This window comes from Quercus lobata, chromosome 8 (genome assembly GCF_001633185.2).
Source record: "Quercus lobata isolate SW786 chromosome 8, ValleyOak3.0 Primary Assembly, whole genome shotgun sequence".
In the NCBI taxonomy this organism is placed as follows: Eukaryota; Viridiplantae; Streptophyta; class Magnoliopsida; order Fagales; family Fagaceae; genus Quercus; species Quercus lobata.
The window spans coordinates 5793462-5806808 of NC_044911.1; the positions used below are offsets into that span (position 1 = coordinate 5793462).

The 13347-nt window shown below is 31.8% G+C and overlaps 1 protein-coding gene and 1 long non-coding RNA gene across 2 annotated transcripts; both read right to left on the minus strand.

Moving 5' to 3' along the window:
* Positions 1-327: 327 nt before the first annotated feature.
* LOC115955182 lies at positions 328-3540 on the minus strand. The gene is made up of 3 exons (XR_004084060.1): positions 3457-3540; positions 535-605; positions 328-417 (listed from the first exon to the last, which is right to left on the minus strand). It is a non-coding gene; the product is annotated as an uncharacterized LOC115955182 (long non-coding RNA).
* A 2261-nt stretch (positions 3541-5801) lies between these two features.
* Positions 5802-7682, minus strand: LOC115956188 (disease resistance-like protein DSC1). Its single transcript, XM_031074637.1, has 3 exons — positions 7415-7682; positions 7083-7222; positions 5802-6503 (listed from the first exon to the last, which is right to left on the minus strand). Exons 1-3 carry the CDS (start codon positions 7680-7682, stop codon positions 5802-5804), a joined length of 1110 nt encoding a protein of 369 aa, XP_030930497.1.
* Positions 7683-13347: the final 5665 nt, after the last annotated feature.

The window sequence follows — 13347 nt, forward strand, 5'->3', positions numbered from 1 at the left end:
GACAACCAATGAAATTGGAAATTAAGTTCTTAATATCAGCATAAATATTAATTGTCTTCCTCTTTTTCAACAGCATTATTATTATTATTTTTTGGTAAGTAATTTTTCAACAGCATTATTCACTAGAGATGCTTAGTGATTATTGGATTACTACTATTTTCAAATAAAAATATCAAATTTTGGTTCCAACTTCGAAGTTTGTGTCTTGATCAAAATAAATTGACATTTAAAGTCACTAATATCAGTAGTTTATAACAATATCATGAACAACTTAAGTTCATTAAATAACTTGAATCCTAAGAAAATGTACAGTATGATTTCTTTTACCTCTATAGCTCTTTTAACATTGATGTGTGCTCTTCATGGAATGTGTACCAAAGAGGGAGCCTGATGGCAGCAATTTTTTTGAGACTCATGCTGATTAGGAGTTATAGATGAACAATATTCATTAATCATCCTACCTGTTAATCGAAATTAAACTAGACCAGCACTCAAGCAGTCAAGTGTTGTTGATAAAAAAAAAAAAGTACCAACCTTCACACAGGCTAAATAAGCAAATGTTCACCAAGACACTTATCAAGGGGAAAACAATGGTGCTGCATAATCTGTTTCGGAAAAAAATATCATTACATATACATCAAAGACTAGTCACTCTCAACACATGAGCAAACACTGCAATATTTGACAATACACAACTTTATTTCTCTAAAAGAATCATGCATGTACAACTTTTTCTTAGAAATTGTACATTCAATCTAACATAATTCCTTTTTGCTAGAGAAAAAAGAACCTATTTTTAAATGAAGACCATACCTCATTTATGTCTTTTTCTTTTTCCGTCTGAAGTCTGTTATGCACCATGTGCCAATTATGTTCAAGAAAATGAGAATATTCATTAATATATTAAAGTGTTGGTGCACTCAGCATTTCTGAAATTTTATGACAAATTTCGCAAATAAAAATAACATAGAAACCTTAATGAATTTCATATAGAATTATGATCTTCCTCACCCCCCCCCCCCCCCTCTCTCCCCCACCCCCGCTCCCCCCTGGAAAAAAAATAAAATAAAATAAGATTGAACCCTCTTTCCAGGCGAGATGTCTTCACTAGCATGATAAGATACTCTTAGCAAGTCAGAAATGATTAGGAGCTCACTGCTCGTGAAGTCATTAGCAACTTTTATATACTCAAGGTAGCAACAGCTCAAGCCAAAGCTTATTATTTTTAATATTCTAATACAGGGCCAATTACAAGAATCCAATCAAAAGCAGAATACTAGAAGACTGCACGGTTCTTTTTTGTTATTATTATTTAATTATAATTATTAGTCTATATTGTGTGTGCATAATCATAACCAATCCTGACACTATAACCGCATTGTCTCATGTCATCCAAAATTTGACACAAATTTCTTCAATATTTGTAAGAAAGCTAGAAGTAGCATCCTTAAAGTCAAGGAATATTTATTTTCATGTTACAGATAACAGCCTTTTTTTTTTTTATCACATCTTACAAGAGATATATTGTATTTTATGCTCATTTATATGTAGAAGTAAGGTGAAGATTGGACTTTACTTATGACCTACGAAGCACGAACACTTCATTTAGGATGCCGTACCCATGTTATATCCGTGCCGTGCCTGTGTCTTACCAATGTTGTACCAGCTATTTCATATTATAATTTTTCAGAAATTTTTCATGTCACCATGTCGTACCTGTGTCCATGTCCGTGCTTCCTATCTAACGAAAATAATTGTAATAACACCTGATGCAATTTTTTTTGTAAATTGTATAGAACAAGCTCAAAACTTTAACTGCAAAGAGAAAAAACCATCGAAGGAGAAATATTATTTTTTAAACAAAATAATAATTTAGATATAAGGTTTTACTTGTTTCTGCAAGAGGTTAAGAACAGCGGAACAAGCAAAATCATTAAGAAGCTCTCAATCACATTGAATAATGCTTGCATAGATCCATCATGGGCTGCAATATATGGTGAAAATCCCTTCAGTGAACATTCTAGGAATGATTGTGCGGATTCAAGGCACAATCAAACTTGAGAGTGAAATCACAATTCTTGCATCTACCAACTAGAAACTAGTGCCTAAATTGTGCAATTGTACCACTGTGCCCTAGTAATTTTGATTAAGAATTTTTGACATTTAATAAAATGTGTATTGTGAATGGCATAAAATAAAATAAAATAAAAATTTTAAAGGAAATTTAACTGAAAAATCATAGTCCAAATAATATGGCAGTGCTTGAAGTGATCAAGTAAATGTATGAGTATTTTGAACTAGGAGGGAGCATTTACATGCAAAATTAACATTATATATACATGAGATTTTCTTTTTGCAAAGTATTTTTTTGATATTGTTTGTTTTCTAAGAATGTACGGGATATTTTAACTTAATCATTGGTTACAACAGGTACAATATTAACAAAAAGTGAAAGGAAAAATAAATGCAACAAGAAACCTTTTTTTTAGAGAAGTATTGTTGTGAAATCATAGTCCAATAACAATTTACTACCTATGATTTGTTGTGAAAATGTTGTGAATGTAATATTTCTCTTTTTTTTATTGGTAAGTATGAACCTATTGATTTTGGCCACGACCTCACCCTTCATTCCATTATTATTGGAGGAGGAAGTACCAATTGAACTAATAGGTCATAAGTGAACTCTTCTGCACAGTATTTTTATTTATAAGAAATTTAAAGCCATGTATATTGTTTTTATAGGATATACAATCATAACAGTGCAGTGGCAGCAATGGAAGGTGATAAATTTTCTAAGAGACAAGCAGCTGTGGTGAATCCTAACCACACTTTCTTTTCACTGAAAAGGTTCCAATTTTCTATTAAATATGTTCTTATATTTAATCACTCAACTGTTTGTAGACACTGAATTTGGAGTTGGATTACTAGTCACAAGAGCATAAACTGTGAATTTTAATAATTAGTAGACTAATTGGAGATAGGAACTTAGGATTGCCAGTTTGATACCATGACGTGTTCTGATGTTATGATAAAGTAGAGTCAATTTAATAATATAACTATTAGTTAAAGTTGATGGGAGATAGAATAGAAACAAAATCTGAATTTGGATCACTGTTTAGATATCATGCTAAATTAGCACTTTTTGCAAAAGTTTAAACTCAGAATTTTAATAATATATCAACAATTAGTGTAACTAATTGGAGATAGCAACTTAGGATAACCTGTATCATACCATGACATGTGCTAATTAATAACGGTGGACTTAATCAACTATTACAATACTAGAGAACTTGGATCACTTATAATGATATCGTGGTAATCTATCATTTATTGCAAAAGCTTAAATTGTTAATTTTAATAATCTTTTAACTATTAGTAGACTGATACTTTGTAGTTATTCTATTTTTGAACATGCATAGAGGGAAACTACAAACTAGCATTTGTCAAAATGCAAACCTGTCTAACAAATTTCAACACAATTCTTCAAACTTGACCCTTGTCAGAGTGGTGTTAATATGTTTTGGGCCATTTGCAGTGGCGGAAATGAAAGGTAAACTGGAAAAACAAAAATATATTCTCAGTATATATAAAAAAGAGAGATCCACTTATAGAAAGAAGTAATAGAAATAGCCACATATCTAATATTGGTCTGAGTCAGAGATGACAGCTCGATTTTCACTTTCTCAGCACTCTCTGTGAGACAGAGTTTGCTTGTCTTTCGAGGACAGGTTGAAACTACCTTGAGTGATGCAAATCTTTCCTTCAAAGAGATAGATGAAGTAATCCTCGTTGGTGGTTCAACTTGCATTCCAGCTGTTTAGGAACTAGTGAGGAAGATGACTGGAAAAATCCCATAGTGACTGTAAAACCTAATGAAGTTGTTGCTCTTGGAGTTGCAGTTCAGGTTCGTCCTTTTCTCCTATTGAAACCATGACCTCACCCTTCATTCCATTACTATTGAAAGAGGAAGTACCAATTGAGCTATAGCTCATTGTTAATAAGTGACCTCTTCTCCGCAATATTTTTATTTATAAGAAAGTTAAAGCCATGTATATTTTTTGTACAAGACATACAAGCATAGCTATTTGCTCATGAATAATGCTTACTTTTTAATAGGAGACTTGTTCATAGCTGCAGATACAAAGATTCATTCTAACGTCTACAAAATAAGGACATCAACTACCAAAGAAAAGACTTACATCTGTACCCGGTTCCATCTAGAACAAAGTCATCAAAATATCAGAACAAAGGATCCTAGGGAACAGAATGATCATTTTTGGGCACAACACTCCAATGTATGAGGAATTGCTTTCATCAACTGCTACAGATATCAACCCAACAATGCTGAAGTTATGGCTCTGTCATCATTACTGATTCAAGTGTTTGCAATAAATACTTGAGCCACAATCCTATAATTGAGCCTTTAATTAAGAGATATAGGAAGAGAAGCACCCAAAGATGTGAAACCAAAAATGCAAGTAAAGGAGGCATACCTTGGCATCAAATTTGATCAAGATTTTCTTGTCTACTTTGATGGTGGACACAACTTGGAATTGGAACAATCATTGACAAAAGTGTGGGCCATTGAAAGCCCTGAATCTTCTTCTCCATTGTTGAAAGACCTAGAACCTATCTCTTCCAATTCCCTTATTAGAGACCTTGAGTTTCCAAAAAACAAAACAAAACAGAAAACACACAAAACTTGGTTTGTTTCATTTTCTTTGGTTTTCCAAACAGAGAGTGAATAAAAAATAATAATAAAAAGAAGGTACCTGGACTTGAGCGTTGCAGTTGGAATTCGGATTGGACGAAAGCTTCATTTACAGAGACGAAATTGGATTCGAAGCCATCCGAAGTGGGATAGGTAGTGTTTTTGGGGATGTCTAGAATAGAGTGGTCGATGGTTTCTTCTTGGCCGATGTCTAGAATCTCCTCCATTATTGAAAGCCCATTGATCCATATTAGTGCCACAACTAGAAGTGGGTAAAAGAGGGACCGAGGAAGAGCCACAACTATGCCTAGCACTTGGACTCGGCAACTAAAAAACATCAGATTTTTGGGAACAACAGATGCACTCTACACGGACCCCCACCTTCTTGGATGGTTTTTAACCCAATCCTTCATTTCACATGTCACCTCAACGTAATTTTGTTCAGATGGGTTTGACTTACTCAATTGGTACTGCAATTCGTTATTAGATAAAGAAAATATCCACAGATGGTCAGAGAATTCATATGTAGGAGTTGAACTAAGGAACTCTTTTTTATAGCCATTGATAGAAAGGTAAACATAACAGGAAGACATCCATGGATATTTCGCCGGTCCAAAAGCAAAACAGACATAAAAAATATTTGGAAATGTGTGACCAATCCAAAATGATATGACATTTCCATCACTCTCATGGTTTAAGTTCAACCACGTTGGGATCTCAGTTCCTGGTAGTCTAATTATAAAATAATCATCTTCAGGTTTAGAGCCCCTATCATGAAAAGGGGAGCGATAGCGACGAACCTCGTCCAATATTTTGATTGATGATGTTTGTGGATCCATTGATATCCTGCTTCTTGTTCCCTTGCAACCTTTATTTGGAAAAATCCCTAAAAATTCTCCAATCTGCATTGAATTAGCAAATTCAACAAATTAAATTAGGGAAGAAATTAACAAAAATTGTTTCTTTATAACTTAACAGAAGAGAGAGAAACCTGATTCAATAATCTGCTTGATGATTGTGGATTCAATGAATAGCTATTTGTTACGCTCACAATTTGTATAGATTGTGGAAGCCTTGGAATTTCCCGAAGCTACTTGCAATGTCCTATATCAAGTGACACTAATGTAGTAAATCTGCTAAGGCTTTCCGGGATGCTAACAATATTAGTTGCACATAGATCTAGATGTTTCAGTACTGGGAAGTACTCAGGTTTCATCAAAATATCTAATTCAACAATATTTTTATTGCCCCTAAAACTCACGAAATATAACATCAAAAACCCATAACTAGATAAGCCATCCAAATAATCGCATGTCTGTCCCAATTTGGCAGTGGGAATAAATAGTCCAAAAAGAAGTTGCAACTTATAGATGTCATCTGGAAGATACCTAAGATTTTCGCAATCCTTTAAGTTTAAGCTAGAAAGCCGAGTGAGATACTTGATTGATGAAGGCAGTTCTCGTATACCACTCCCACATAAATTCAATTGCGTTAAACATTTCATTTCTGTATCAATATTAGGAAACTTCTCAAGCCCTAAGCAGTCCATAAGAACAAACTCCTTAAGAGATTTTAACCTAAGGTTGTTTGGAAGAATTTGAAGTTTTCCACAACCTCGGAGTTTCCATATCTGAAGCTTATCAAGAAATCCAACAGACTCATGAACCTTAACTAAATTTTGACAATAGGAAAGATCCATTTCTTCTAGGCTTGGGGCACACAACTCAGGTAATTCTGTAATGGACTCACACCATTTCAAATTGATATATTTTAAATATTTTAACTGGATTCCCTGTAGAAGAAAAAAAAAAAAAAAAAAAAAGAAGCAAAATTTACTTTCAACCAACATTCAAATAAATTTTAAAGAAATTATAATTTATAAATACTAATACTCATACCAATTTGAATGTTGTCTCCAATCTAATAAGACTACATGGCATCTCAAGTGCAACAAGTTGTTGAGGATAATATTTGGATGGCAAGGAAAATGGAAATTCAGGCCATTGAAGTAAAGTTAACCCGTTAGGGAGATATTTGAGTTCTTCACAAATGAGTACAATATGAACCATAAGAAATTTGAGATATTTCATCTTTTCAAAAGCTTTAGCTTCTACTGGCATTGTTATGAGTTAAGGTGAGTAGCACATAATGCCTCGAATTTTACTTGATCCCTAGTTGAACAAAGCATTAGTTAAACTAAATAATAGAACAATACAAATTTTTAAAAATTAAACAAACTTATACAAATTAAATTAAATTTTATTCCACATTAAAAAGAAAAAAAAAATCAATGGAAAAAAAAAAAGAGATACAAAAGAGCTTATACCATATTTGTAGTCAGTATTTCATAAGCATCCTCAAAACACCATACCTTACTACGTTTTCCAAGCTCTTCTGATTTTTGTTGAACAATTTCTCTCCCCATTTGTTGAAGCAAGTCATGCATCCACAAATTGCCGGATTGACCAACAGTTATGAGACACTTATCAATAAGTTTTCCAATTCCATAACCTGGATATAATTTGCAAGCTTCTAATATACTTACATAGCTCTTATTGAATCATTTAAAGAAACATGCAATATCTAGAAAAATATCCTTTTCAGCCTTTCCAAGTCCGTCATAACTTATTTTGAGCTTTTCTTGAATTTTTTCATGAGGGATGTTTTTATACTTTTCTAATGCACTTTTCCATTCACATATACTTTTTCCACACAAATCAGAACGAGCTAATGGAAGGCCATTGGCATAATGTATGATTTGCTCTGCAACTTCTGAATAATCTTTCTCGGGTTCAATTTTTTGGAAGGCATACAAATTGAAGAGTTCATGAGATTCAGATTGATTCAATTCCTTAAGCTCATAAATTTGATGATCTTTTCCAAGAGTGGTTAGCACCTGTTTGTCTCTTGTTGTTATAATGACTCTACTTCCTAAAGCAAACCAATTACATTCTCCAAGAAAATTTACCATCACTTCTGACTCATCCACATTGTCAAGAATTAAAAGAAGTCTTGTACAACAAAGCCTTTCCTTTATCATAATAATTCCTTTGGGTACATTGTCTACCTTTACATATGTGCCCTGTGAGATCTTAGAAAGAAGCATCTCTTGTAGTTTGATTATGTCATAATTTGTTCTCGACTTTTCTCTGACATCCTCTAGAAAGCAACTCAATTCAAAATAATTAGCTATTCTGTTATAAATAGCCTTTGCAATTGTAGTCTTAGCTACTCCTCTAAGACCGTGAATCCCTACCCTGCAAACATCATTTGACTTCATATCTAAAAGCAATTCTATAGCATCCGCACGAGAATCTATTCCAACTGGGTGTTTAGTAACAAATAGCTGAGTGTGATTCAATTTAGTACCTAATATCTCTTTAATAATTCTCTGGATAAATTGAGTTTCAGATTCAGTATAGCTGTCACACACCAAGCATAAGAAACATATAATAAGTTACAGAATTTGAAAATATACATTGATGGGCTGTTCATGTACAAAGAGTTCAAAAGTTCAAAAGTTATTATGGGTTGGAATAGTAAGTTCATCTAATCAGTAGTGCCTAGGGGCAAGCATCTTGTACTGGATTTGTAACTTCTATTCATATAGTGAAGTGTCTTATTTGGGTTGTGTTGCCCTTGTAGTCTTTTATTAATATTATTATTATTATTATTCAATTGGAGATGTTCTCTATTAATTTTTTTCACTTCCTCACCATAACATTATATTATTTGTCTATTACTTTTATTACGTGCTTTATGATTTGTGACTCTTGTTTTTTAGATACAAGATAGAAATTCTACTGAAGTCTAATCTAAGTATGTATGTATGTGAAGCTTCCTCTTAGAGACTTGAACTTCGACCCTTGCCCCCCACACCTCACAAGCACTTATACTTGTGGAGTGATTACTGCACCAAGGTGCGGGGTGGTTGATTTGTGATTTATCGATTTGTGACTTGATGATTTCATTGATTAAATCATTAAAATTGGATTGGTATAATTGGGAATTAATTCATAAAAGTGTGGCATTTTAACTTTGGTAATTAATTCATCTCTAAGACTACTTTACGATTGGATTTCATGAGTGAGTAGATTTTTTTTTTTTTTTTTTGGTGAGCTACAATAGAGTCTCAATTAAAAGAGCTAAATAATCATTTTAGTGAGCATGCAATGAAGTTTCTTTGAATGTCATTATTGAATAGATTATCAAATAAAAGAATTAATTTATGGTTTTGTTAGGTTACATTTTTTTTTTACACCTTGCTCACTAAAGCCTTAACCCCAGCATTAACTTCATCACACCACCACAAGCCTAAATACCCACTCACTTAATATAGCCCACACTACCCCATTTGTGCCATGTACATATATTCCCCAAAATCTTAGTTTAACATTTGTTGCACTGAGCTGGAATCTCTCTCTCCCTTCACACCATGCCAATTAACCCCTTTCTTCTTCCCATGTAACCTTTAATATTTATTTTTTGTTTTACTATTGAAGGACAATGTATTTGTAAAAATGGAATTTTTCCCTCATATTGATGTAACGATGGTTGAAAGTACAATAAATTCCCCTGACCAAGACACACAAAGACCCCCAGGAGTGAACACTTTCCTAAATTTATTTAATCAATGACTGCTGGATTTTAAGTGTAATTTTACCCTTACCACTGGAGAATTTATTTTTCTTGCACTACCAAAACATGACCACTAACATACTAATTAACTATTGTGAAGTATTTTTATTGGGCTTTTGTTGCTATTTTGTCAAGGGGCAGTCTTTATTTCTTGCTTGGATAGGCTTATCACCACACCGAAAGCCTTTGGGCACCATCTTGAGAGCCCATCGTTGAGTTTCAGCTTCGCTTTCCCAATATTTTATTCAAAGGCATCAATTTCACCCTTAACAAGTTTTACTGAGCATACAATGAAGTTGACTATTCTTAATTTAGCATTACATCTTCAAGAGATCAATGATTTTTTAGAATCAATGATATTTGTTTGATGAGAGAAAAATTACTTACAAGATCTTACATATCATGAAAAACTATTATTATAAACAAAAATTTATCATTATGGGTGTAATGTAGTTTAACACTCAAACTTTAAAATTTAAAAAAAAAAAAAATCAATAATTGTACAAATAGATGGTAGGGACTGAAAATTCAATAGCTTATCAACTTGTTTTTAGATTGGTTTGTGATTGTACTTACTTATCTAAGATTTATTGTAACTACAAAATGAGGACTTTTGGTCATAAATATTATAGCGAAGATTAAGCTCACAACAAAATGAAAAAAAAATTATCTAACACTCTTTAATATGTATATTGAAAGAGAAATTGCTATTAAATTTTAAACAAAATTAATTATATATTATTTTTTAGAGTAAAAAAGAAGATCGAATGCCATTTTGTCATTTTGATAGTTCATATATAATTGAGTTGAAATATATTTAAAACATTTTTTTTTTTTTGTTCTTATATTTTTTTGTCTGAAGTTTATATTTTATTAATACTGAAAAAATACTAGTATTTTTTTACATATTAATGTAGTTTTGAGCTTTTGTATATTTCTTATGTGAATTTTTTTTTATCATTCATGATTGGGGTTTGCCAAAGATGAAATCCTAGTTCCCTCGTAACCTTTTTCTAATCCATGATTGGGCCTACTGAAGATGATTCAAAGTTTGTAACTCATAAAAGCACACAAGAATTAATAATCAGAATTGGTAAAATTATATGGTGTTAATTTTTTATTTTTTTTTTAATTTCTACCATTGACTTTTATAACTTAACTACCTTAGTAGTAGAAGATTCTATGAAAAATAGTTTTTTTTTTTTTTTTTTTGGGTGATTCCTATAACAAAACTATTAAACTATATAACTTATAGAAGGGCAGTGAATAGTTACATACCCCTCCTTGTAATGCAACCCAGACAAGTCAGTTGCTTTAGTCAAAGCTGTCCTCCACCTCTGAACCTTCTCCATGCTATCCTTTAAATTTTCTTCATGTTGAGCTAACGCTACTCCAAACTTTCCCTTTTGTTTACGTATTTCTGATGGATCTACTTTGTAAAATATAGGTAGAACTAATTGTCTGTTATTCCTACACTCAAGAATCTTTACCAGCTCATCTAAGCACCAAGTAAAAGATGCATAATTTTCAGAGAACACAACAATCAAAATCATTGACAATTCAATAGCTTTAAGAAGTTTCGTTGAAATTTCTTCTCCCCTCTGAAGGTCATTATCGATAAAAGTGTTAAAACCCTTATCACATAATGCTTGATATAAATGACCTGTAAAATTATAGCAAGTATCTTCACCTCTGAAACCTAAGAAAACATCGTAGATGAATCGGGGAGTGAAAGAAGAAGAGGCTCCATCATTGATTTGGAGAGCCATAGGAATCTATGATCAAAAAGTTGAGAAAATATAGAGAGAAGAAAGATACAATGAAATGTGAAACAAAATTAATTTAATGACAAAACAATATGTGATCCATAGGTTATATATGAGTTGTGACGGTCCCACACGTTTTCAATTTTCCATTAAAAAGTGTGAATACACAATTTGACCAATTCACCAATATTTCATACATTTCTTATTCTTCTTCTTCTTCTTCTTCTTCTTTTTATTTTTTATTTTTTATTTATTAAGTTTCATACTTTTCTCACAACCACCAATTTTGAGTGAAGGTTGTATTATAGAAACTTTCTTAGTTTGATGCTACGTCCACAACATTTTCACAGCGATTTTACAAAAAATCATAGGTGGTATGTTGTTATTAGTTCTAATTTGAACTTAGTGCTAAAATTATTTTTTTTTTCTACCAATAACAACTCATAACAACCTGTCACTTAAGATTTATTATGAAAATATTGTAGACATAGCATTTCTCTTTTTTAACACAATCCTTCATACCATTCCACCCGTTATTAATTTTTCAAGAAGACTTTTCTTTACAAGAAAATATATTAATGCAATCCTTCTATGTTGTTTACTACTCTCTCTTCTTCTCTTCCCTTTCCTTACTTTTTCTTCCCTTCTATCCCTTTCTTTCATCTCACTTACAAACTAAACGGAATATTAGTTTTCAAATTTGGCTACAATTCTAACTAAAAAATTAACACAACTATATATTTTGAAAATCTAACTATCAGGTTACGTATACTTTATATCCTTAACACACATGTCAAATTTCATGCGAATTGGATTTCATTTACTATTCCATCCATAAACTTATTTTTGATGCAAAATTTTAGATTACAAACTTAAAGTCTAAACATTTAATTGATGATATAACTATTGATATTTGATTTTCTGAATATTTTGTAAGTATGGAGAATATAAAAGTTTCTTTTCAATAAAAGTTCCAGTTTTCTTTCTCAAAAAAAGAAGTTATCCCATGAGTTGTCACGTGACCTTAATTATAAAATAAAATAAAACATTTAAAAATATATTATTTGGAGGCCCCTAATTAAATGAGATGCCATTTTTTTAGCTGAAATTTTCTTTTCTTTTCCTTTGCTTTTGGGGGAACCAAACAAGGTTTAAGTCTTGACTTTTTAGTTTATGAATGGTATTTGAAAAACATACTATTACCAATCTCACTCCACTTCAAGTACATAAAGAAATATGAAATATTACTAATTTACTATATTAGAGAGATTCGGTTTTATTTTACATTGTATTTCAAGATCGGTGTCGTACATATACAATTGTAGATGCCGCACACTATGACGTGTATGTGGTAAAAGAATACCAATTCTATGATAGATGGCACCTTGAGCACAAAATGTATATATTCCTCGACTATTGGAGTCTACGCTGTCATTCACATGCACACCCATTGAGGTAAATGCAAACATGTTGTTGTAAAACCGTATATAACGCCTGAAATGTTTGCCTCACTACTGTGTTAGCTCACAAATGAGCTCCATTAAATCAGGACAAATTGGTAAATTGGGTAAAGATATTTTTCCATTATTGCAACATATTGAGGATGTCTCTTGACAAACAGGCATTACAAAAGCAACATGCTTTTGGTTGTGGTAGTTGGTACCATATGACCTCTCTACCTTTTTTATAGTTTTTTCCACAATTACATGTGTAGTACTATCACATGTGTTATCAACACCTAATTTTAATTTTAAGGAAACAATTAGTGATTTAATTAAATTCAATATTAAAATTTGTACCAAATATGATGTAGTGAAATATTAATAATGTTTTGAATATGCAGTGTGTAAACAATTTAAAAAATTTATAAGGATAAATGTGAAATTCGAATAAAAAATGGTGACATTGAGGAACGAATCTTATTTTCTGTTGGCATCCCCATGGTTTTGCTCAACTCTATTTTCAACCTCTTCAATTCTTTATGTAACTGCAATGTAATTGTATAAAATGCTCAATTGATTTAATTCTATATAAAAAATAATGGTGAAAGCTTTATAGAAGGATAAACATGAAATTCGAAATAAAAATGGTGACTTTGAGTAACAAACCTTGTTCTCTATAGGCACCCCCTTGGTTTTGCTCAACTATATTTTCAACCCATTCATTCAATTCCTTTTGTAACTAAAATGTAATTATATAAAATGCTCAACTAGTTTAATTATATATATAAAA